The sequence below is a fragment of the Elephas maximus genome, chromosome 8 (assembly GCF_024166365.1).
Source record: "Elephas maximus indicus isolate mEleMax1 chromosome 8, mEleMax1 primary haplotype, whole genome shotgun sequence".
In the NCBI taxonomy this organism is placed as follows: Eukaryota; Metazoa; Chordata; class Mammalia; order Proboscidea; family Elephantidae; genus Elephas; species Elephas maximus.
Window position 1 is genome coordinate 100721673 of NC_064826.1, and position 24303 is coordinate 100745975.

A 24303-nucleotide genomic window follows, 5' to 3' on the forward strand; every position below is an offset into this window, starting at 1 on the left:
GACGGGCTGTGACTTTGAGCACATCCCTCTGGGCGTATTAATTTCTCTTCAGCTGATAGAGGCCAAGCTGTCCACTCACCATGTTCGGTACGGGCAGGCACTCCTTGTGGAACATGTGCCGGCAATGGAAGACCACCATGCTGAAGGGCTTAGCTGCATCTGGGGTGGACGGAGGAGGGAGCAAGAGAGAAAGCAATATAAAAGCAGACCAGGGCCTCTTTTTATTAGTCCTGCTGGAAAAGCCTGGTGTAGTCAGATTTTTCCGGCAATACCTAAGCTGTCTTTGGAAAATTGTTACAGGAAGTGTTTCCGAAGGTGGCACGATCACATGAAAAGCTGACGTGCAATTTCATCACTCTGTGTTCACAGGTGACTTGCTTAACCTTTGTCTCATTACCAGAACTACAAATGGGGACAGATCCATAGCAAATGCAACAGAATTTATCTTTAAAAATTAGAATCACTGTGTGTATTGCATGTGTGCTGTGTGTGCATGCACACACACACTATACACCACAAGATTAATGCTGTAGTCAATTTTGTGCCTTATAAAAATACTTCCTGCTTCTTCACCTACTGCCTCCGCCAAGAACATTGGCTGATTTCAGGTCTGCTAGGCTCTGGCTGTGACATTGCATTGTACTGCACCCCTGCTTGGGCGCATTGCCTCATCTGCCCCTACTCTGCGCGGCCGGCTTTTTTGATCTGGTATCCTTAAACAAAAAACCAAACCCTGCTGTTGAGTCGATGCCAACTCATAGCGACCCTGTAGGACAGAGTAGAACTGGCCCATAGAGTTTCCAGGGAGTGCCTGGTAGATTCCAATGGCTGACCTTTTGGTTAGCAGCTGTAGCACTTAGCCACTATGCCACCAGGGTTTCCCTGGTACCCTTAGGTAAATAAATGGGGAATTTAATCTAATTGTATGTTGTTGTTCTGCACTGCTGAGTTGATTTTAACTCCTAGTGACCCCGTGTGACAGAGAAGAATTGCCCCACAGGGTTTTCTAGGCTGGAATCTTTATGGGAGCAGACCGCCAGACGTTTTCCCCCGTGGAGCCACTGCGTAGGTCTGAACACTAACCTTTCAGTTAGCAGCTGAGTGCTTAACCATGTGTGACACCAGGGCTCCTTTCTAACGGTATAAAATGTACTCTCTTCCTCCTAAAACACTGCCCAAAACACTATAAACACTCACTACTTTTCCTGGCTCCCATTATAGTTCTTAACATAAACCATAAATAAATAAATAAACAAACAAACCTGTTGTCCTCGAGTCGACCCAAACCTATTTCATCTGGAAAAGAACCTATGGGAAACTACTTATTATCCTACTGTCCTATGAAATAATCCCTTAATTATAACAATTGGTGGGGCCTCTAGGTCTTGTAGTGCTGAATTTACATTAAAAAAGCAGTTTTAGCATGCTTTGCTAATTTCTAATTTAAAATTATGTGATTTTCCTCGTCTCCTGCCATAATCACTTTTAGGTAAGGTGCTTCCGATCATACATGAAGATACACATACACCACCCTCCCCTCCAACTACAAATGAACAAACGCTTGTTTCTTAGAGTCACAGTTCCAAAAGATGGCAAGTATTTATGTTTGCCCTGAAATGTGAGATAACTTAGGTGCCTAAAACCACACAGCAAAGAGAAAGTTTAAAGAGAGAACTATAAAAAACGATTCCTAGATATACACATGGTTCTCATGCTTTGGAGTTTAAGCACCATTGATAGAAAGTTTTCACTTGTTTTACTCTAGAGCAGTGGTTCTCAAAGTGTGGCCCTGGGGCCAGAAGTATCAATACCCCCGGGAACTTATTAGAAATGCACGTTCTCAGGCCCCACCCCAGAACCACTGGATCAGAGACTCTGGGTTTAGGACCCATTGATCAGCATTTTTAAAAGCACTGCAGGGGACGATGACACCCTGAAGCATGAGAACCTCTGTTCTCAAGAATGACAGAACCAGCATTACAGTGAGTTACGATTGTGTACCAACATTTTTCTTTAAAGTATAATTCTGAATATTATATAATTTTATAAATAGTATCAGTTAATTTCAAAACTTTAATTATATCCATCATTAATACGTATTTGAGAAATCTTTTTTCCTCCCAACATCTTACCTGATGGAAGAATGGGGGAAAGGCAGGACTCACAGATGTTCTCCTCTGCAAGGAAACAGATACACTTTGGGTTACAATGTTTCTGTCCCCCCCCCGCCCCCACCAAAGCAAGGGAGGCAGTTTGAATAGGACTATTTCAGTTTGACCCACCATCCACCAGAACGCCTTTCATTTGAGTTCGGTGCATTTTCTTCAGCAAGGACAAAGAGTCAGCTACCAGAATCTTCTTGCAACCTTCACGAAGTAGAATCTAGTGCATATATTATAAAGAAAAACCAACTTTACAACATTTAGTAACGGGGAAAAGAAAACAACTCTCATCAGGGATTCAGAAAAGTAGTATGTTTTAAATACTTCCAAGAAGCTCCTACTGGTGGTCCCTCTCTGCCCTACAAACCACTGCCAGTTGGACCTTTCCAGACACTGATTCAATCATCGCTCTCTGCTTTTTCTCTTATGAACAGTTAGTGGCTCCTGTAAAAAAAAATAATGCCTGTAAAATCAGATACGAATTCTACAGTCTGGCAAAGAAGGCTCTATATTTACCAACGGTTTTTTTTTTTTTTTTTTAATCTCACAGAGCTTCCTAACATGGGTTCTCTTTGGCAGAGTTTGGCTCCTATATGCCTGGCTCATTACAAACTCCAGATCTTCGCCCATGATGGAAGACTTGCTATTCCAAAATCAACTATTTCACAAATTCATCTGTTTACTGCATAAATACGTACTGGGTCCCTATTGTGTCTCAGGCACTGGGTATGGAGCCATAAACTAAACATGAGATCTTTATCCTAAACTCCCTTCAGCAGATGAATGCCATCTATCTTCTAGTTTACTCCTAAATCTAATCCATACTTAGCAGAGTGCAATGAACACAGTGTGTGAAGTGTTCATTGGATAAATTAGCCCTCCAATTTGGTGACTCTTAGGGGGGCTGATAATTGAAAAATGACCCCAGATATTAACATTCCATCGCATGATTTATTTTGTTATTTTTCACCTCAGTATTGAACTTTTTGTTTCCTTAGGCATTTTCTGCTGTTTCTTTGTAGGTTTTTAATTTTAGCTTTTTTCTCTGCCTAATTAGACGACAATGAGAGAGGAGGTCACAACACTCTAGCAGCCACAGAAGTCAGGGCCTCACGGTGCAGGGACGACAGCCCACTTCCGGTGGCATGACTTTGTGTTTCAGAACCAGGGAGGTGGCGGACTCAGAAATTCCCTGCCTCCTTCTAGCCAGTGGGCGCAGCTGAGAGAGGCAATGTATTTTACCTTTCAAACCAGTTTTGTTGACCATGGTGTGAGTTTTCACCCTTTTCTGGGCTTTCGTGGGTATTTTAATAGGAGACTGGGACAGGCAGTCTGAGGTGTCCTTAAACTTGATGTCATTTTATATCGGAACTTGTGGCTACTTTTAAAGCTAGGGAGATACTCAAGTCCTGAAGGACCAAGACGTTCTGGTGCTGTGCCTGCAGCATTCCTCTTCTGGCCCCATGTGTCTTATTAGATGTAATTACATATAATTTATATAGGAAGTCACATAACGAAGATATTGCCGCCTCATTATGGCCCAGTTCTGTGGCTGGGGACAAGGGTCCTGAGAAGTATAAGTCCGTAAGGGGTTGTGGTGATATCAAGTGCTTTGGCCAGCAGTGCGCTTTGGCTTCTTCATATCGATGTCACTCTCAACTCCAAAATCTAAATGGGAGTTTTTGCTTTTATAGGGTTTTAAATATATGTCACAGGGGAATGGAAGCAGGGGAACAGACAACTGTATTCTTCAATCCCCGATCACCTACAGTCACCATGTTCCTCAAAAAACCCCAAATAGAGTACTGTCTTAGGGTGAATGCAGCCAGAGGCCTCCCCCTCCCCAAATTATATGAGGGCAAAAATTCAGGGAAACAGAACTGATGTCTAGGTTAAAGTTTTATATTTGGCACTTCTCATATGCATGAGCAAGAAATTATATGATTTTATTATTTCTAGATTCATTTAGAAATCTGACTAATGAGAAATTTTGTCCTTTAAAATTCTACCACCCTGAGAGAAATTTTAAACCTTAAACCAAAACTCCCGGGAAGTCTTCTTAAAACGAAACAATGGTTTAGCTTAACTAGTGAAGAAATGTTTGCCTTGAGCACTGTGCTCTTTCAAGAATTATCTATATAGGACCAAACTGACAACAGCAACTAGAAAGATTAGATAGGAATCTTAGGAGGCAGTGAGTTTATGTTATTGGGGAGGAACAATTCAGAAAAGGAGAGTGAGAATGGTTGCATAACTCAAAGAATGTAGTTAATATCACTGATTTGTACATGTAGAAATTATTGAACTGATGGATGGTCTGCTGTGTATATTCTCAACAACAACAGAATAAATTATTAAAAAAAAAAACCTACTGAAAACTGGATTTTTAGATTCATTTTAAAAAGACATTAAAAATTTAACAGCCGTCATTAAAAACAGAAGAGAAAAATGACAAACGCAGTAGGAAAAACACCCAGGAAATATTGGCGTATTTCTTAAAACCTTAATACAGAAAAAAATCTTTAAAGCTGCTCGCCCTCCAATGCAAAAATAAAAAACTTAAGAAAAATGGCGTCAATCACCATATCTCTGGTAAAATATTTCAAAAGGCACTGGCTCCGGCCCTCAGCAGGTGTTGAAGGCCCACCACATGAATAATACAGGAGGAGGACAAGCTGTCCTGACAGAAGCCACTGAGTCTGCAAACTAAAAAAGAAAACAGTAAAAAATGCAAACTAAGGAAAAACCATCTTCTCAGCAGGAGCTCATTTTTCTAAATAGGTACAATCCATCTGCCTGCAGAAAGTGTTTTCTAGGAAAAATTTCAGTATTCAGAGGCAAACAGCCAGGAGAAGCGAAAGCATACACATGCCACTTTCTACCTTATTTCATCAAAGTCCAAGGCTCCAAATCACAAGGCTATGAACACTGCCAATTTACATGATGCCAGGCAGGTATATACCGAAGTGAGACTAATCCTTTCAGAAAACAATCGCTTCATCTGTAACATATGTAATAATTTGAAGGCAATCAAAAGGGGGGAGTGAGACAGGACTGTACAGGTTCTTATGCAGTGTTCCATTACATAGGTACTGATTTCAACATCAGACTTATGACAAGGCATTGTCTTGATTATAGATCCCCAGTAGCAGCTACATCAGTGACTCATGAAAAACATGTGCTATTGTTAACACTGATTTCAAAAAGTTCCTGTTTGCTATTTCCCATGAACACCTTTATTAAGACACTGATGACTGAAAGTCTGATGCTGCTGAAGTTTGATAATGAGATGGTCTTCATTCCCTTCTGATCACTTCTGTCTTTTAGGTCATCTTACCTTCCTAGCTGTGGACTCTCACCTTTCAACAGCCTCTTTTCTATCCTTGCAAATTTGATATTATTTACATACTGAGGACACATGTTTAATGACCAGAATGACATCGAATCACTACTACTCATATTCTGAATATCACCTTCCATTACTTTGTGCTATTTTTCTTTTTAAAATATAAAATATTTCCAAAATACAGAACACAATGAAAAATACAATATTCAAGTCCCTACCACTTAGATGTAACAAATTTTAAAATATTTTCCCATGTGCTTCAGATCTGTTTATTTTAGAAAATAAAGTACTACCAATACAGCTGATGTTTTCCCTGCACCCCACCTTTTCCAAAACTCAAAACCAAACCCAGTGCCGTCGAGTCAATTCTGTCCCTATAGGACAGAGTAGAACTGCCCCATAGAGTTTCCAAGGAGCGCCTGGTGGATTTGAACTGCTGACCTCTTGGTTAGCAGCCGTAGCACTTAACCACTACACCGCCAGGGTTTCCCACCTTTACCAGACACTAGTCGTTGCTTATCCAACATTTATTTCCTTCTTTGTCCTTATAAACACTACTCTGAATTGGTTTAGCATGTGTCCAACTAAAAAAGGCAACTGGCAGGGTCCATGCAGCATAGATCTGACCAGTGAGATAAACACTGAGCTTGGGAAGGTGTCCCTTCCCAAATACAAAGGTAAAGCCGCATTAGGAAAAAGCCCTTTGCTTCCCACATCTTCCAGCCTGGAAGGTGATATGTGAGGCCTAGAGGAGTTGCATCCACCTTGTGACTAAGAGGCAGCCAGTCTGAGGTATATTCTCCTGCTGATGGATGTTTACACTATTTCCAGTTTGGGGCTATAAAACACAAAGCTGTTAAGAACATTCTTGCACAGACAGATCTTTTTTGTGGATCTGTTTTTCAATTTTGGGGGAAATACCCAAGAGTGAAACTGCTAGGTCATGAAGCAGGTATACGTTTTATTTTTAAAGTAACTGCCAACTTGGAAAGTAACTTAATTAACAAAGTAGTCATATACCACTTCTATACCCACAGACATTAAGTTGTGATATGTCATAAATCCACTCTCCTTATTCTTCTGGAATACAGAACGAGATCCATTCCTGTGTCTTTAAGCCAAATTTGTAGGTAAGTTGGAACAGGTGCCTACGGTTCTTATTTAGCCTTACTTTAGTGCAAGAAAAGGCCTGAAGGCTTTTTAATGATCTAAAAGCTGCATGTGGGGCAGGTGAAAGTGATAGTGATGAAGAATTTGTTGAGAGGAGGGGTTGGTTCAGTCGTTTCAAGCAAAATTACATCACATTAAAGGGCAAGTATGAGTTGGCTATAAGCCAGACATTAGTAACCTAGTAACTTATTGTAACGTTAGCTTTTACTTTTTATATAAATTGTAGGACCATTTAATCAATTTCCATGAAAAGTTCTCTTGGGATCTTGATTAGAATTTTGTTGAATATATAGATTATGACTACTTTGGAAAGAACTGACAACACTTATGATATAAATGTATTTTTTAAAATAATTTTTATGGTGCTTTAAGTGAAAGTTTACAAATCAGTCTCACACAAAAACCCATATACACCTTGCTACACACTCCCAATTACTCTCCCCCTAATGAGACAGTCTGCTCTCTCCCTCCACTCTCTTTTCGCATCCATTTCGCCAGCTTCTAACCCCCTCCACCCTCTCATCTCCCCTCCAGGCAGGAGATGCCAACATAGTCTCAAGTGTCCACCTGATCCAAGAAGCTCACTCCTCACCAGCATCCCTCTCCAACCCACTGTCCAGTCCAAACCATGTCTGAAGAGTTGGCTACGGGAATGGTTCCTGTCCTGGGGCAACAGAAGGTCTGGGAGCCATGACCACCAGGGTCCTTCCAGTCTCAGTCAGGCCATTAAGTCTGGTCTTTTTATGAGAATTTGGGGTCTGCATCCCACTGCTCTCCTGCTCCCTCAGGGGTTCTCTGTTGTGTTCCCTGTCAGGGCAGTCATCAGTTGTAGCCAGGCACCATCTAGTTCTTCTGGTCTCAGGATGATGTAGTGGCTGGTTCATATGGCCCTTTCTGTTTCTTGGGCTTGTAATTGCCTTGTGTCCTTGGTGTTCTTCATTCTCCTTTGATCCAGGTGGGTTGAGACCAATTGATGCATCTTATATGGCTGCTTGCTAGCGTTTAAGAACCCAGGTGTCACTCTTCAAAGTGGAATGCAGAATGTTTTCTTAATAGATTTTATTATGCCAATTAGCTTAGATGTCCCCTGAAACCATGGTCCCCAGACCCCTGCCCCTGCTACGCTGGCCTTCGAAGCATTCAGTTTATTCAGGGAACTTCTTTGCTTTTGGTTTAGTCCAATTGTGCTGACCTCCCCTGTATTGTATGCTGTCTTTCCCTTCACCTAAAGTAGTTCTTATCTATGGGGTTGATCTAATCAGTGAATGTTCCTCTCTCACCCTCCCTCCCTCCCCCCTCTCGTAACCATCAAGGAATATTTTCTTCTCTGTTTAAACTATTTCTCGAGTTCTTATAATCGTGGTTTTATTCAATATTTGTCCTTTTACGACTGCCTAATTTCACTCAGCATAATGCCTTCCAGATTCCTCCATGTTATGAAATGTTTCACAGATTCATCAGTGTTCTTTATGCATAGTATTCCATTGTGTGAATGGAATTTATTTATCCATTCATCCGTTAATGGACACCTTGGTTGCTTCCATCTTTTTGCTATTGTAAACAGTGCTGCAATAAACATGGGTGTTCGTGTAAGGGCTCTTATTTCTCTAGGATATATTTCAAGGAGTGGGATTGCTGGATCGTATGGTGGTTCTATTTCTAGCTTTTTAAGGAAGCACCAAATCGATTTCCAAAGTGGTTGTACCATTTTACATTCCTACCAGCAGTGTCTAAGTGTTTCAATCTCTCCATAGCCTCTCCAACATTTATTCTTTTGTGTTTTTTGGATTAATACCAGCCTTGTTGGAGTGAGATGAAATCTCATTGTAGTTTTGATCTGCATTTCTCTAACAGCTAATGATCGTGAACATTTCCTCATGTATCTGTTAGCTACCTGAATGTCTTCCTTAGTGAAGTGTCTATTCATATCTTCGCCCATTTTTTAATTGGGTTATTTGTCTTTTTGTAGTTGAGTTTTTGTAGTATCGTGTAGATTATTTAGAGATCAGGCGTTGTTCAGACATGTCATAGCTAAAAACTTTTTCCCAGTCTGTAGGTAGTCTTTTTACTCTTTTGGTGAAGTCTTTGGATGAGCATACCCAAAACATAGGTGTTTGATTTTTAGGAGCTCCCAGTTATCTAGTTTTTCTTCTACATTCTTTATAATGTTTTGTATACTGTTTATGCCATGTATCAGGGCTCCTAATGTTGTCCCTATTTTTTCTCCCACGATCTTTATTGTTTTAGATTATATATTTAGGTCTTTGATCCATTTTGATCTCGTTTTTGTGCATGGAGTGAGGTATGGGTCTTGTTTCATTTTTTTTGCAGATGGATATCCAGTTATGCCAACACCATTTGTTAAAAAGACTCTCTTTTCCCCATTTAACTGTTATGGGGCCTTTGTCAAATATCAACTGCTCATACGTGGATGGATTTTTGTCTGGATTCTCAATTCTGTTCCATTGGTCCATGTATCTGTTGTTGTACCAGTACCAGGCTGTTTTGACTACTGTGGCGGTATAATAGGTTCTAAAATCAGGTAAAGTAAGCCTCCCACTTTGTTCTTTTTCAGTAATGCCTTATTTATCCGGGGGCTCTTTCCCTTCCATATGAAATTGGTGATTTGTTTCTCCATCTCATTAAAGAATGTCTTTGGGATTTTGATTGGAATTGCATTAAATGTATAGATCGCTTTTGATAGAATTGACATTTTTATAATGTTAAGTCTTCCTATCTATGAGCAAGGTATGTTCGTCTACTTATGTAAGACTCTTTCGGTTTCTTGTAGAAGTGTACTGTAGTTTTCTTTGTGTAAGTCTTTTATATCTCTGGTAAGATTTATTCCTAAGTATTTTATCTTCTTGGGGGCTACTGTAAATGGCACTGATTTGGTGATTTCTTCTTCGATGTTCTTTTTGTTGGTGTAGAGGAATCCAACTGATTTTTGTATGTTTATCTTGTATCCCGATACTCTGCTCAACTCTTCTATTAGTTTCAGTAGTTTTCTGGAGGATTCCTTAGGGTTTTCTGTGTATAAGATCATGCCATCTGCAAATAGATGCTTTTACTCCTTCCTTGCCAATCTGGATACCCTTTATTTCTTTATCTAGCCTAATTGCTCTGGCTAGGACTTCCAGCACAATGTTGAATAAGAGTGGTGATAAAGGGCATCCTTGTCTGGTTTCTGATCTCATTGGGAATGTTTTCAGACTCTCTCCATTTAGGGTGATGATGGCTGTTGGCTTTGTATAAACACCCTTTATTATGTTGAGAAATTTTCCTTCTATTCCTATTTTGCTGAGAGTTTTTATCATGAATGAGTGTTGAACTTTGTCAAATGCCTTTTCTGCATCGATTGATAAAATCATGTGGTTCTTATCTTTTGTTTTATTTATGTGGTGGATTACATTAATTGCTTTTCTAATGTTGAACCATCCCTGCATACCTTGTATGAATCCCACTTGGTCATGGTGAATTATTTTTTTGATATGTTGTTGAATTCTATTGGCTAGAATTTTGTTGAGGATTTTTGCATCTACATTCATGATGGATATAGGTCTGTAACTTTCTTTGGTGTCTTTACCTGGTTTTGGTATCAGGGACATGCTGGCTTCATAAGATGAGTTTGGGAGTATTCCATTCTTTTCTATGCTCTGAAAGACCTTTAGTAGTAGTGGTGTTAACTCTTCTCTGAAAGTTTGGTAGAACTCTGGTGAAGCCGTCCAGGCCAGGGCTTGTTTTTTTGTTGGGAGTTTTTGATTACCTTTTCAATCACATTTTTTTGTTATGGGTCTATTTAGTTGTTCTACCTCTGTTTGTGTTGGTTTCGGTATGTAGTGTGTTTCTAGGAATTCATCCATTTCTTCTAGGTTTTCAAATTTGTTTGAGTACAATTTTTCAGAGTTATCTGATATGATTCTTTTAATTTCAGTTGAGTCTGTTGTAATATAGCCCATCTCATTTCTTACTCGGGTTATTTGTTTCCTCTCCAGTTTTTCTTTTGTCAGTTTGGCCAATGCTTTATCAATTTTGTTGAGTTTTTCTAAAAACCAGCTTTTGGTCTTGTTAATTCCTTCAATTGTTTTTGTTTTCTATTTCATTTAGTTCAGCTCTAATTTTTATTATTTGTTTTCTTCTGGTGACTGAGGGTTTCTTCTGTTGCTCTCTTTGTATTTCTTCAAGTTGTAGGGATAATTCTTTGATTTTGGCCCTTTCTTCTGTTTGGATGTGTGCATTTATTGATATAAACTGGCCTCTAAGCAATGCTTTTGCTGTGTCCCAAAGGTTCTAATAGGAAGTGTTTTCACTCTCATTGGAGTCTATGAATTTCTTTATTCCATCCTTAACGTCTTCTATAACCCAGTCTTTTTTGAGCAGGGTATTGTTCAGTTTCCAAGTGTTTGATTTCTTTTCCCTGCTTTTTCTGTTATTGATTTCCACTTTTATGACCTTATGGTCAGAGAAGATGCTTTGTAATATTTCAGTGTTTTGGATTCTGCTAAGGCTTGCTTTATGACCTAATATGTGGTCTATTCTAGAGAATGTTCCATGTGCACTAGAAAAGGAACTATAGTTGGTTGCTGTTGGGTGGAATGTTCTGTATATGTCTATGAGGTCAAGTTGGTTGACTGTGGCATTTAGATCTTCCATGTCTTTTTTGAGCTTCTTTCTGGGTGTCCCGTCCTTCACCGAAAGTGGTGTGTTGAAGTCTCCTACTATTATCGTGGAGCTGTCTATCTCATTTTTCAATGCTGATAGAGTTTGTTTTATGTATCTTGCAGCGCTGTCTTTGGGTGCATAAATATTTAATATGGTTATATCTTCTTGGTGTATTGTCCCTTTAATAATTATATAGTGTCCTTCCTTATCCTTCCTGATGGATTTAACTTTAAAGTCTATTTTGTCAGAAATTAATATTGCCACTCCTGCTCTTTTTGGACTGTTGTTTGCTTGATATATTTTTTCCCATCCTTTGAGTTTTAGTTTTTTTGTTTCTCTAAGTCTAAGGTCTGTCTCTTGTAGGCAGCATATAGATGGATATTGTTTTTTAATCCATTCTGCCACTCTCTATCGGTGCGCTTAGTCCATTTACATTCAGGGTAATTATGGATAGGTATGAATTTAGTGCTATCATTTTGATATCTTTTTTTGTGTGTTGACAATTTCTTTTTCCCACTTGATTTTAAGTGCTGAGTAGATTATCTTTATATATTGTCCTTTCCTCATATTTGCTGTTGTTGATTTTGTTTCTGCTGAGTCTCTATTTTTTTCTTGTATTTTATTTTGATCAGTAGGATAGTTTGTCTCCTTTGTGGTTGCCTTATTATTTACCCCTATTTTTCTAAATTTAAAACTAACTTTTATTTCTTTGAATTGCCATATCTTCCTCTCCATATGGCAGGTGTATGATTACATTTCTTAGTCCCTCTTTATTATTTTAATGTTGTCTTCTTTTATATAGGAACATCACCGTTACCCTGCAGTGGGCTTTTTTTTTTTTTTTTTTTTTAATCTTTCTTTGTTTTTTTGGATTTCCCTGTCTGGGTTGACTTCTGGTTGCTTTGCCCAGTGTTCTAGTCTTGGGTTGATACCTGATATTATTGATTTTCTAACCAAAGAATTCCCTCAACTTGTGTTTATCTGGAAATGCCTTAATTTCACCTTCATATTTAAGAGACAGTTTTGATGGATATGTGATTCTTGGCGGGGAATTTTTTTCCTTCAATTTTGTAAATATGTCATCCCATTGCCTTCTTGCCTGCATGGTTTCTGCCAAGTAGTCCGAGCTTATCCTCATTGGCTCTCCTTTGTGGGTGACTTTTCTTTTATCCCTTGCTGCTCTTATAATTCTCTCTTTATCTTTGGTTTTGGCAAGCTTGATTATGTCTTGGTGACTTTCTTTTAAGATCTACCTTATGTGGAGTTCGAAGAGCATCTTGGATAGATATCTTCTCATCTTTCACAATATCAGGGAAGTTTTCTGCCAACAAATCTTCAACAATTTTCTCTGTATTTTCTGTTATCCCTCCCTGTTCTGGTACTCCAATCACTCATAGGTTATTTCTCTTGATAGAGTCTCATGTGATTCATAAGGTTTCTCCATTTTTTAAAAATTCTTTTATCTGATTTTTCTTCAAATATATTGGTGCCAAGTGATTTATCTTCACGTTCAGAAATTCTAGCCTCTACTTGCTCAATTCTGCTCCTCTTTCTATTGAGTTGTCTAATTCTGTTATTTTATTGTTAATCTTCTGAATTTCTGATTGCTATCTATGGATTTTTCCAGCTTATTAAACTTTTCATTATGTTCCTGAATAATCTTTCTAATTTCTTCAGTTGCTTTATCTGTGTGCTCCTTGGCATGCTCTGCGTATTGCATCATTTCCTTCCTGCTGTGTTGAAGGGTTCTGTATATTTAACTTTTGCATTCTGCATCTGCGAATACCAGGAAAGCACTTTTATCTAGAAGATCCCTGGATTCTTTTTTTGAGAGCCTGTTGAGGTGATCATGGTCTGTTTCTTTATGTGGCTTGATATTGACTGTTGTCTCCAAGTCATCTATAAGTTATTATATTAGTTTATGCTGGCTCACTGTGTCGTAGCTGCTTGCTTTGTTTTGTTTTGGTATACCCCTCTGGGTTGCTTGAGTGAGCTAGCTTGATTATTTTCGCCTTTGGAGCTCTGGTGTCCTGTCCCCAGCTGGTCAGAGCTGTTATCAGATGTATCAGTCTAGGAGTCCACTCAGTTTCCTTGTATGAATTCAGCTCAGGTTTCCAGGTATCTGATCATAAAGTGTGTGGTACAGGCTCTGTCCTGCAGTCTTAGAGGGGCAAGGGTGATTGGCGTATATACCGGTATCTGATTGCAGCAGAGGGTCATGCTCTGAACAAGACAGGGGGCTGAGCACCGACCCCCAAGTGTCTCTGAGGAAAACGCATCTCTGTTGCCTAGAGCACACTGGTGGGTGGGTTCTGCAGAGGGACCATGGGCACCCAGAGTTTTTGGTTGTAAGGACTGGGAGGTACCAGTTATCTTTGGACCCCTGCTGTGGGTGGCTGGGTGACCTGAGTGGAGCTACCAGTCCTTAGGTCTCTGATGTGGGTAGGTGAGGACCTTGTTTAATAGGCAAAGCAATGTCAAACGTCAAACACTCACCTCTCCACCACACAGCTGAACCAGTTGGAGTTTGCCAACAAGAGCCTATTCTTCCAAAATTGGCCCACACAGCTCCATGCAGAAGGGAAAGGTGCTCAAGGTCCACGGATGGTTTATGCCTGGACAGGAGCTGCTTCTGTCCTGAGCTCCCCCAGTTAATGGAGCTAGCAAATTATCTCTTCCCCCCAGTTGCAAATTTTTTCCTTCCTCAAGGCCGGGAGGATGGCTCTAGGTGCTCACCAGGGTCTATCTCAGGCCCAGGGATTCACTGGCTGAAGCCGGCTTGGGAGGGGGCGCATTAAAATATACGCAAGTACTTAGCTTTTGCCAAGAGCACACCGTTCCCCTCAGGTTCCGGAGGTGTGAGTAGTCTGTGTGGCTGGCTGCTTCTCCCTGAGGAAAGTGTGGCTGAATGCTAATACCAGCCTGCCGCCGCTCCGGGAATGGTGCCTGAGGGGTCCCCGCGATTCAGGTCTGGTAACTCCTCTCCTCTTCTGAACGGCCTCTTCCTCACCCTGCCCCTCAGTTCGTTGTCTAAGCTTGCCTCTGATGCTCAGAGCTCCCAGCTTGTCACAAATATACTCGTTTCACTTGTTTTTTTCGGGTCTTTGTTGTAAAGAGGGCTTGAGGGAAGTGTTTGTCTATTCCACCATCTTGGCTCTGCCTCTCCTGGATGTATTTTTAATAAATGTTCAGATTCAATTTGCTAATGATTTATGTAGAACTTTTCCACTTGTATTTGCAAGAAGAGGTGGGACTATCTCTTTTGTCTCTCATATTATCCTCATGTGATACTGAAGTTAAGGTTATACTAGTGTGCCATGACGAATTGGAGAATTTTTCTTTCCATTCTCTGGGGAAGTTGGTGTAAAGCTGGAGTTGACTATTTTTTTAAAGGTTTGATAAAGCTTGTCTCTAAAATCACTGATGGAATAGTGCTTTTGACTACTGATACGATTTCTTTAATAATTATAGACTCATTCTATTTGTTCCTGAGTTACACTTTGGAAACTTATACTTTCCTAGAAAATTATTCACCTCACCTAAGTTTTCAATAAATGATACAAAGTTGTGTGCAGTATTCATTTGGTTTTTAAATCTTGTGTGCTTCAGTAGTTATATTTACTTTTCTTTCTAACATTATTTCTTGTCTTCTTTCTCTTGTTCAATTTTGTTACGGGTTTTTCTCCTTTATTAAACTTTTTATTCTCCCCTCCGTTAACTGCTCTTTTATATTTTCACCTCGTTATCTTTCTGTGCTGCATTCTGATAATTTCATATTTATCTTCTAGCTCTTTAATTCTCTTTGAGTCTAGGAATTTGAAAATATAATTAAGAGGATAAAATATGATTTTGCAACTGTTTCAGTGAATAATTTACATAAAAATATAATTCCTTTTACATAAAGGCATTTACTTTGCATATAATAATAATTTTATTCTTAGGCCCAGCTGATTCAAACTATGCAAATTTATTCGTAAAAGATGAAGTGAGACTACAGTGGTGTCCATGATCTTGGCTGTCTGGAATAAGAGCCTAGTAAGAGGGATTTATTAGGTGGTTTATGTAGGCATTGTGGAGGCTGTGAAAAAGCCAGGCACATTTTCCAACCTAGAGGCCAAGGACAGAGGGGTAATTATTTAGTCATTTCCCTTGGGACAGAGTTGTTCAGAGACACCTACGTGACTTCTCAACAATCTGTATTTGGATCCTCGAGCATAACCTGGCATACCCGGGGTGTCATTAGCCAACAAAGTACAGGTCACTGTCAGACACACACACAGGTTTATAAAGCCTGACACATCACTTTCGCCAAAGTCCAATTCTTCAGAATTATTTGACTCTATGCCTGGATTATTGTCTTGCACCCTGGGATGCTGGACAACACGCAAGCTCCCATACCACATCTCCCCATCTACTAACTCATTCCCATATCGCGCTTTCCACCCTTGACTCTTTTATTCTCCCTCCCATAACCTTTCTCCTGGGTCAACTACAGATCTCTAAATTCTACTGTAAATAAATAACTATACATTTTTTTAAGTATAGGCCCTCCAATTTTTTGTCTTAACTGAATACCCATTTATTTCCCAGGATGCTATTACTCGCAAGGCCCTACTGACACCACCGCCTTCATGAATAGCCTCTCCTCCTTTAAAGTTGTGTTCTCCAGTCACCTGTAGGCTGCCAGGTTCACATTTGGTTCACTGAGAACGCTGCAGCCTGGCTTATAGCCTCCCCAATCCCTCAACTCCTCAATGTCCATTTGGATAACTCATATGTATTTTTCCATGTAATTTTAACCTAAAGAAAGGAAAACAGTAAATATACTGATATTTTGACATGCAGATTACTACCAGCCCCCCACTTAGTGTGGGGCAAGGTATCCTGAGAAACAGGGACCAGCCCGTGGAGGCACCTCAGCTCTCTGTCCACTTCAATGCACTCTGGCACAGTGCAGTTCACACGTGCCCAGTTGAGAGAATTTACATATATTTTCCAAGTTTTAAATTAAACCAGTCCTTGCAACGTAAACAGGTGGCTTGATAAGATTCCTAAAAATCTGTGAGGCAAATGTTAAAAAAACAAACAAAAAAATAAAACAATAGAGTGGCAGAGCCGGTATTCCTCCTTCCCTAGTCGAGCTTTTATTGACTCACATTATGCAGTAAAAATAGTGGCAACCCATAAATAAATAAGAAAATAATGGCATGTGTCCTAAAAGTTATTAAGTGATCAATAAGCCAACGTAATAGTCAAGGTAGAAGAAACATTTAAACAATGAGTAAGAAGGTAAACAGTTTTTAAAGAGAAACTAGACTATGAAGAGGTCTTTTTGAAAACAGATGTTTAGAAATGTTCCCATTACATAATCTTGTTGCTAAAAATGATGTTTGTATTTTTACAATGAAATCTGGAACACATTATTGAATTACGTGATTTTCTAACCTGATTTTTCACTGGGTTTTAAACTCTCTTATAAAGTAAAAATATAGTCAGTATCTTTGTAAAATAACCAATCAGCTATGATGGCCATTAAAATCAATGGTAGAATTCCTCCTACTTTAGGGGAATTACTAGATATAGCATCTCCTTTCTCTGCTGTTCCAAGAGCTCCATGACTGCAGGGGCCATGTCTATCTTTCCAATGCTATGTTTCTATCCCTTGGCAAGTGTGAATAAACACTTGTCGAATGAAAGGATGAATGAATATCATTTGCCCTTGAAGTCTAGGGCTTAGTATTACCCAAAACATTGAATAAACCACAATAAATGCATGACGAATTATTAAAAAAACAAAACAAAACAGCCAAGGGCAGAGATAGTATTGGCTTCAAACCAATCTTTTTAAGCACTCAGCTACTAACTGAAATGTTGGCAGTTTGAATTTCCCAGATGTACCTCTGAAGAAAAGCCTGGCTATCTATTTTCTTAGATTACAGCCATTGAAAACACTGTGGAACACAGTTCTCTGAAATACATGGGGTCACCATGAGTTGGAATCATCTCAAAGGCAACTGGTTGGGTGGCTGGTGGATGACAAAAAGTTAAACAATATTAAAAAAAATAATGAGTTCATTCAATCACAGTATGAAAATTAAAATGAAAACATTTTCAGTGAGAGCAAAAAGTGTTTTGGGTTCCTTTTAAACTATAAGAGAAAGCATTTTAACAATATTTTATCCTAAAACAACTTCTATCTTTGTATGTGCTTTACAGTGTATATATCTTTGTTTAGAGGTAATATAAAACTTAAGAATAAACACACGTACTGTATATATTTGTAGTCAAGCTCAAACTGATGAGTTGCATACTCCAAAGAACTGTTCCAGGACACAAAATGGCTCTATCCCTGAGCTGTTCTTCTCCCTTGGCTTGAGGATATGGTGGCCTCTGTTTGCTTCTTCCCCGACTGTTTTTGGCTGTATTCTCTTTTCACCATGCCTCGTCCCTGAGGCTGTCACCCTGAGTTCAGCAGGCAGCCCTCTACTCTTCACCCTTCCCAGTGACTATTGGTCCAACAAATTCTCATCCAGATGCTCCCTCCTTACTTGCCCTGGCAACTACTTCTCTCCCTCATGACCTTATCTTTGGCTTTACCTGCGAGAGTTTTTGTGTTTCCAGCAAAGCAATTTTATCTGTATTATAAAAAGAACTCATTTACAAATGAAACAGAGAAAGAACAGTCTGAATTTTCAAGGAAATGTGCTGAAAAATACTGAAAAATACTGAAAAATAGCTGTTAAGAGTTCTTTTAAGGAAGAGACCAGGATGCTTTATGACTAGCTTATTATTTATGTGAAAATAATGGGTTCCATTATTCTTATCACAAATTCTGAATTAATGGGGATAAGATTGTACTATTCTAGAAAAAAGACCAAAGGTTAAATAAAGCTCCATGTTTTAACATATTTCTGACAATGGGTTACTGAGTGGCTTTGAGGAAAATTATTAAACTTTCTGAAAAACAATTTTTTATTACCTCAAATGGACATAATACTCATTCTTCTTAAAAAAGTCTGAGTGGCCTGATCTAACAGCCACTGTCAGCCCTCCCACACCCTCCCCAATGCCATGGTATATTTACCACAAAAATTAGGTATAAGAATGTCTGATCAACAAGGAATGAAAATTTAGAAATAGTTAAACAATCCAATGGCTTCCTTAAAAGGGTGATATCTCTAGTTCCTCTATTTGAACAGTTTTCTAAATATCTCAGCCTAAATAAAATAAACCATCAAATTGAAAGTTTCTAAAAGATAACCCGTTGCAGTCGAGTCGATTCTGACTCAGCGAACCTATAGTACAGAGTAGAACTGCCTCATAGAGTTTCCAAGGAGCCCCTGGTGGATTTGAACTGCCGACCTCTTGGTTAGCAGCTGTAGCACTTAACCACTACACCACCAGGGTTTCCTTCTGAAAGATACCTCATATAAACCCTAGAGACGTTTACCCTGTAGTTAGTCAACTTACTTACCATGCTCATTTGTCCAAGGAGGAGTGCTTACCTGTAAATTGTAGTCTTGTAGAATTTTAACCAAGGAATCTCTCAAATTGGGAATCTCCATTCCTTCCTTAATTCGGTGAATCAGGAGAATTGGGTCAACGTGTGTGCCAATGTTGTTTAACAAGCCAGTAATAAATGCTATAGAAATACCACATAAAACAATGAACACAGGAGCAATGCATGTAATACAATTTTAGCCCCAAAATAACTCAAAGAATGTTTCCTTAAAATTAAGTGTTAAAACCATTTGAGCTTCTAAACTCTCAAGAACTAATAATCTTCCTTTACCTTTCTTATGACATGAAGGAGAAGCTAATGACTAGAATTTAAAGACGGTTGGAAAACAAGCGATAATGTACCTTCAGAATACAGTTTGCAATGTCAATGGGATACGACTAATGTATGTTGCAACTAGTATTTACGGGTCAACTATTATACATTTTTCTGCAATATTCTGCAAGGCAGAAATACTATTTGCCTCCATTGTACAGAAAAGAGAAATGGAATGGTTAATTAATTTATCCAGGGTCACATGGCCAGTAAGTAATGAGCCCAAACTCAAACCTAGGTCAGACCCTAAAATTCACGTTTTCCATTACACCCACTTTGTCTTCTTTAAGATCCATAAACTACTACCTTATCAAGCTAAACTAGATTCCCAGGTAAGTATTCATGTAAGTACCTTAATCTGGGATGGACATTAATGACATTATTCTCTTGTATCTCTATTAAAAACATAATCATAAAAGCAGCTTCCAGAATTCGCAAATCTTAAAAGAGATAAACCTCTCTTCTAAAAAAAATTCAGGGGGAAGGGATTTACAACTCCTACAGCTAGTTTCTAAATCATTTCTGTATTTTCAAAACAGAACTTAGGTTACTGTTGCAGTGACTGCTTTTGTTCATTTTTGTTCCAAAATGGCAGACCCTATGTCAACGGTCAAGCTGAAGGTCTTCAAAGAATAGATGTAAACTCCTGGTGCCTAGAGCACCGGGCAGGAAAAAAAAAAAGAGAGAGACTAAATACTCAATAGCAAACACCCAACAGTTATATGTTTCCATAAAAAGAGACTGGTAAGCACTATATACTTTCAAAATAAATGCATCCTGTGTACAAACAAAAACACCCAACACAGATGACATTTATTCAATTTGGTTGTTGCAGGCAAAAATATATTTCACAGGGATACACATTTAATATTATCAGGTTCTTTATCATGTTCAAGTAATGCAAAGAGATGTGGCTCCTGACTTCTTGACACAGGAGAAACACTGGAAATCATTATAATGCACCTGACCTTTTATTATTGTAGATACTTCATGGTATTTTTGGACCAATGCATCTTACAAAAATTGTTATCCTAGATCTGACTGGCTATGATGAGAAAAGTTATAATTGTAGACGGCTTTTCCACTTACGTGGTTTGTCAATGGAATACAGAATCAGATCCTCCCAGAGCTCTCCATCATCTTGCTCCTTGGCAAACTCAATCGCTTTATCGACATCATGTAATTCCTCCATGATCATCTTCAGGGCACTCCGACTGTTACCCATTCGGCCTAGGTGGGGTGCAGATGCGAGAAAACCTTTATGTATGATATCTTAATGGATTTTTTAAAATGAAAGATCATATTTTTTAATTTGTTGATACAATTTAAAAGCTAAGCAAAAGCACATTTTCTTTGTAACATTAACATTTACTGTCTACAACACACTGGCGAATAAATGCCTTCTATTTTTTTTATTATAGGGTCGGAAACCCTGGTGGCGTAGTGGTTAAGTGCTACTGCTGCTAAGCAAAAGGTCAGTAGTTGGAATCCACCAGGCACTCCTTGGAAACTCTATGGGGCAGTTCTACTCTGTCCTATAGGGTCACTATGAGTCAGAATCAACTTGACGGCAATGGGTTTTTTTTTTATTTACTGGGTGTTTACTTCGTGCTGAGTATTCATTTAAGTGCTTCATATGAATTATATCATTTAATGATCACTAATCCTAGGGGAAACCCTGGTGGTATAGCGGTTAAGTGCTACAGCTGCTGACGGAAGGGTCGGTGGTTCAAATCTGCCAGGCGCTCCTTGGAAACTCTATGGGGCAGTTCTACTCTGACCTATAGGGTCGCTATAAGTTGGAATCGACTCGACGGCACTGGGTTTGGTTTTTGGATAATCCTAGGAAGAACGTACTATTCCTATTCCTGTTTTACAGAAGAGGGAACAGAAATGTCAGGAAAATTGTACAGCTACTAAATGGTAGAGATGGAATTAGAACCCCAGGGTATCAGATTCCAAGTTCCATCTGACAGACCCGGATTTCTTTTGGATGTTCATACCTTCACACTCCAATAAGGTTAAGACTTAGAGGCCTGGGAGACATTCTGCCCATCAGGTGGCTTTACATGTGGTTCGTCTGATACACTTTGTGCCAACTGCAAACTTAATGGCCAGAGGGCTACCTCATTCCCTTCTCTCCCAAGTTCAGGGAAAGCCTTACAATAACTTATGCAATGAGAATATTTAACAATTATGCTTCTACTTGGTGATTATCTTTACATTCTTTGCTCATTGATCTGCTGGCATTTTAATGTTTATGTTCATAATTTTGGTTGAGTTTTTATTACAGTACACGTAGAAAGTCTAACTCCATGGAGGGCCGGTACCTACATGGCTGTGTGCTATCCCCTTGTCCCCGCTCCTCGGCCTATGGAAGAAACTTGTAACGCTCATGTGCACATTCTTCCTTACCAAGCTCAGACTGGGCTCAGGCTCCTTCTCATCATGGGCTGATCCCAGCGGCTTGTGAATTGTAAAATGAAATCCCATTGGCTATCAATTCTAGAGTATTTTGTTTTTGCTGCAAATGTTATTTCCAGTTTGGGTTTCTAAAAAATTGGTTAACTTTTAAAAACGTGTATAGAATTCCAAAATTTCCATAAAATCAGACTATATCTTCCTTTATAAGTTTCTCTACCACTTCTAAGACAGGATGACATGAAGAAAAAAATTTACTCCGCCAGAATATTTCTTGGGGGAACACTGTATTTGTTTCAAGAAGTAAACTGATAAGCTGCCTGAGGTTGTGATCAGAATCCCAAGAACACACTGAAGTAACAGTGCCTGAAACACTTCCTGCCAGGGAAGGTAGGCCCTGTAACTGGACAGCCCTGGGTTTGCTGATGACCATCCATGGGTCTGCACATCCATAAATGGGGATAGAAGATTCGGATTATTTTCCATGGCAGAGGACAGAGGAGACATTTGTGGCCCAGTGCCATATGAGGGGAGGGTATAAAGTGGAAAAACTGTAGAGGGAAGTGATGTGGGTGAAACGCCCAACAAGAATTCTATGTCGTATGTATGCTACGGGGTGTGTGATACAAACACCTGCACACAGCTTCCTTATAAAATCTTCTGAAAAATCTACATTGCTTTTGTGCTAGTGGGTCATTTACAAGGAACATGGAAAGATGATAAGTTCTGGGTATGCGTGGCATAACTTACACAGTGGTGGTACGAGCTGGAGGGCAGGGGACAAGTGACAGCTAGGTTATACTTAAAACGGTACCCTCTCTCCAAAACTCTGATATTCAAGTCCATTTCCTTCAGCTATTTTTGGGTATGATTTTTTAAAACAAAGATTATTTTCTGTCAATATAGTGGTAATATATGCTGATTATAATAAAAAAATGAACATAAACATTTCAACCCTTCTAAAACCTGTAACCTGCTGCTGTCAAGTTGATTGTGACTCATAACGACCCTGCAGGACAGAGGAGAACTGCCCCCGCATACGGTTTCCAAGGAGCAGCCGGTGATTCCGACTGCTGACCTTTTGGTTAGCAGCCAAGCTCTTAACCACTGCGTCACCAGGGCTCCTTCAACCCATCTACAATTTTTTAATGCTGTGAGGTGCTGACTGATAAAGCTTTGTTTATTACAAATTGCTAATACATTGCTTTAACAGTACATAGGTTTTCATTGTGCTGTGAAGTCTTCTTTTTCATATATTAAATTCCGGTACAAAATTGGGTCTACTTCTTACGTTACTTCAGTCTAAAACGTATGCCCATTCTTATACAATTTACATCACTTTGTCACCTCATTTCTCAATTTATGGGGAACAAAATGAATAAAAAGCTACTCACTCAGAAGATAAACTGTCTCTTCCACAAAGTTTCTCTGTTGACAGATCTCAAGAGCCTTCAATTAACCAGGGTAAAAACGTTAGTATGGGTTACCAAACAAGAACAAATATTAGCAGAGTCACTTAAACTTACAAGCTTGGATGCATTTTTTCCACTGCTTTCCTTTAAAAACAAAACAAAGCAAGCCAACAACAAACAGGGCTCCATTGGCATTGCTGGTGGCTGTACTCATACACCTCTCAGAAGAGATATTAGACTCCACACAAATCAGTTAAAAAAAAAATAGTAACAGCAGCTGACTTATATTTGAATCAACTTGGAACATTCCATGAGCAAAGGCAGAAAGCAAGACGCTGAGAGAATGGACTTTGCCATCACGTTTTCTCTCTTTGTGCTACTTTAGTTTCTTCACAGTGCCTCTCACTACCTGAAATAGAGGTGCTGGTTTATGCTGCCTGTCCCCACTAGACTATATGCTCTGTGACAAGAGGGAGGAACATCACTTTGTTCAGGGTCGCTTTTTCCCAGGACCGAGCATACCAAATGCTCAATAAGTATCTGTTGCATAAATAAACTTACTAGGGATATTTCTGTAATCACCTCACAGGGCTTAAGAGAACTCTGCTGAAAGATCTGTCAAAAGTGAGAAGGAAAAAATACATTTGACTCATTTGATCCAGGAGGGATCACATCTCATGTAAAGAAATGAGGAACTATATCACAGATGACGGCATTTCCTTGGGTGTAAAAAAAAAAACAAAACACTTTTTTTAAAATCAATAAACCAACAATTCTAAATGATTTGACACGTTTACTATATGCTCTGTGCTGGGCACTAGTGGGAAAGGATGGATAGAAATGCGAAGACAATAATAAAAAAGTGAATAATGATGAAGAGAGCAGAGGAAAGGGGAAGGAGGAGACTTCATAGAAGTGGAAGCAGTGTGAGTCCTGCCTGAGGGAGCTGAGGGCCCAGGGAGGGTGACACAGATATGACAACATATAATTGCATAATTGGAGGACAATGAACAGAGGGCCATGTGCTAAGCACAGGCACACTGAACTCTGCTGTGTTCCTATGTAAAAAGCCTCACAGAAGAGTGGACATCTGACCCAGGTGCTGTAGGATGAATAAGAAGAGTTCAACAGGAAAACCTTTTCTCATACCCCTCCTACAAAACCTTGCTATTGTGTTGCTCTGTTCAGACTAATACTCAGAATCTTTTCCACGACCTACAAGGCATCATGATCTGGCCCTGCCTTCTCTTGTGGCTTCTTCTCACACCTCGTTCATCGCTCCACTGTCACACATTC

General features: G+C 39.3%; 1 protein-coding gene across 2 annotated transcripts in view; it reads right to left on the reverse strand.

Moving 5' to 3' along the window:
• Positions 1-24303, reverse strand: part of VPS41 (VPS41 subunit of HOPS complex) — a 263287-nt gene that overhangs the window by 1645 nt on the left and 237339 nt on the right. Inside the window, exons 23-28 of one of the 2 annotated variants that reach the window (XM_049893976.1) lie at positions 22990-23044; positions 20264-20404; positions 18846-18982; positions 2283-2382; positions 2133-2177; positions 80-159 (exon numbers count right to left, since the gene is read on the reverse strand). In XM_049893976.1, the coding sequence (XP_049749933.1) occupies positions 80-159; positions 2133-2177; positions 2283-2382; positions 18846-18982; positions 20264-20404; positions 22990-23044 (558 nt within the window). The remainder of the gene's footprint in view (positions 1-79; positions 160-2132; positions 2178-2282; positions 2383-18845; positions 18983-20263; positions 20405-22989; positions 23045-24303) is intronic. The other variant, XM_049893977.1, reaches the window with a different exon arrangement.